This window comes from Caenorhabditis briggsae (assembly GCF_000004555.2).
Source record: "Caenorhabditis briggsae AF16 supercontig from assembly CB4, cb25.NA_201, whole genome shotgun sequence".
In the NCBI taxonomy this organism is placed as follows: Eukaryota; Metazoa; Nematoda; class Chromadorea; order Rhabditida; family Rhabditidae; genus Caenorhabditis; species Caenorhabditis briggsae.
The window spans coordinates 1,817-2,930 of NW_025543215.1; the positions used below are offsets into that span (position 1 = coordinate 1,817).

At 39.3% G+C, this 1,114-nt stretch overlaps 1 protein-coding gene across 1 annotated transcript in view; it reads right to left on the reverse strand.

Moving 5' to 3' along the window:
* Window positions 1-152: 152 nt before the first annotated feature.
* CBG26726 overlaps window positions 153-1,114 on the reverse strand; it is a gene marked incomplete at both ends in the record, with an annotated part of 2,541 nt that continues 1,579 nt past the window's right edge. Inside the window, one exon of the mRNA XM_045240868.1 lies at window positions 153-485. Within this exon, the coding sequence (XP_045100722.1) occupies window positions 153-485 (333 nt within the window). The remainder of the gene's footprint in view (window positions 486-1,114) is intronic.

Here is a 1,114-nt window from a genome sequence, read left to right on the forward strand (position 1 = left end):
ACCCTCTCTCGCTTCTCCAAACTTCAAAGCTCTGTATCTCAGCTCCTAGAAGGGCTAGAAAGCTGAAAATTTGAGGCAATATGTTTTGAAGTTTGACAAACAATTCTGTATTAAAATTTTCTTCAATTTTGAGTTTCATTCTCTTCACTGACTTATTCTTTCAATTTCTCCTCCTCCTCTATAATCAATTTCGTATAAACTGGTGGATTCTCAACAAATCGAACGTTTCCCAAGAATTCATTTGGTCGAATTAGTCCCGCATCTCTTGCAGCCTTCGTCACCATTTCAAACCTCTCCGCTCGTCTTTTGGTCCATTTTCTGGGTTTCGGGGGAACATAGTCGTAGCCGCTCTCCATAGCTTCCTGGCATATGTCCTCATTGATCGGGAATGAATAAAAGAAGCCTGTCTCGTAGGTTAGAAGACGTGGGTAGATTCCGATGCCAGCAACAAAGCGGCGACCGTCCGGAAGATTGTAATGGGTGATCTGAAAATTGACGATTTTTGAAATATTTTATTTCAAAAGAGTTGTCATATTTCAATTCATATTCCCACAAATTTTCATCTCTCTATGTCTCCTAGGAGCTGAGATACAGAGCTTTGAAGTTTAGACAGGCGAGAGAGTGTGGAGGGTGCAGACGACGAGAGTGTCTGCGCCTCCCCCTTTTCGCACACTCTCTAGCCCTGTTGATATTGGAAGCGCTGTATCTCGGCTCCTAGAAGACGTAGAGAGCTGAAATTTCGTAAGAATATTGATTGAAGTATGACAGACAAAAAGTTGTATGTCAAAATTTTAAAAAAAAACGCAAAAATTTTTTAGTGGGTAATCGGAAAATCTTGATTTTTTCAAAACATTTTTATCTCAAAAGAATTGTCATATTTCAATTCATATTCCCACAAATTTTCATCTCTCTACGTCTCCTAAGAGCTGCGATACAGAGTTCTGAAGTTTCAATGCGCTAGAGAGTGTGCGAAAGGGGGAAATTANTTAAAACAAAAAAAATTGAACTTGGCGTGTTTTGAGCTTCAAAATGAGTATAAAAATGACTAAGTTCCGTAAATTTTGATTTCCGGACAAAAATTGGTCTGACTTTGCCCGACGACCTAACTTAGCTG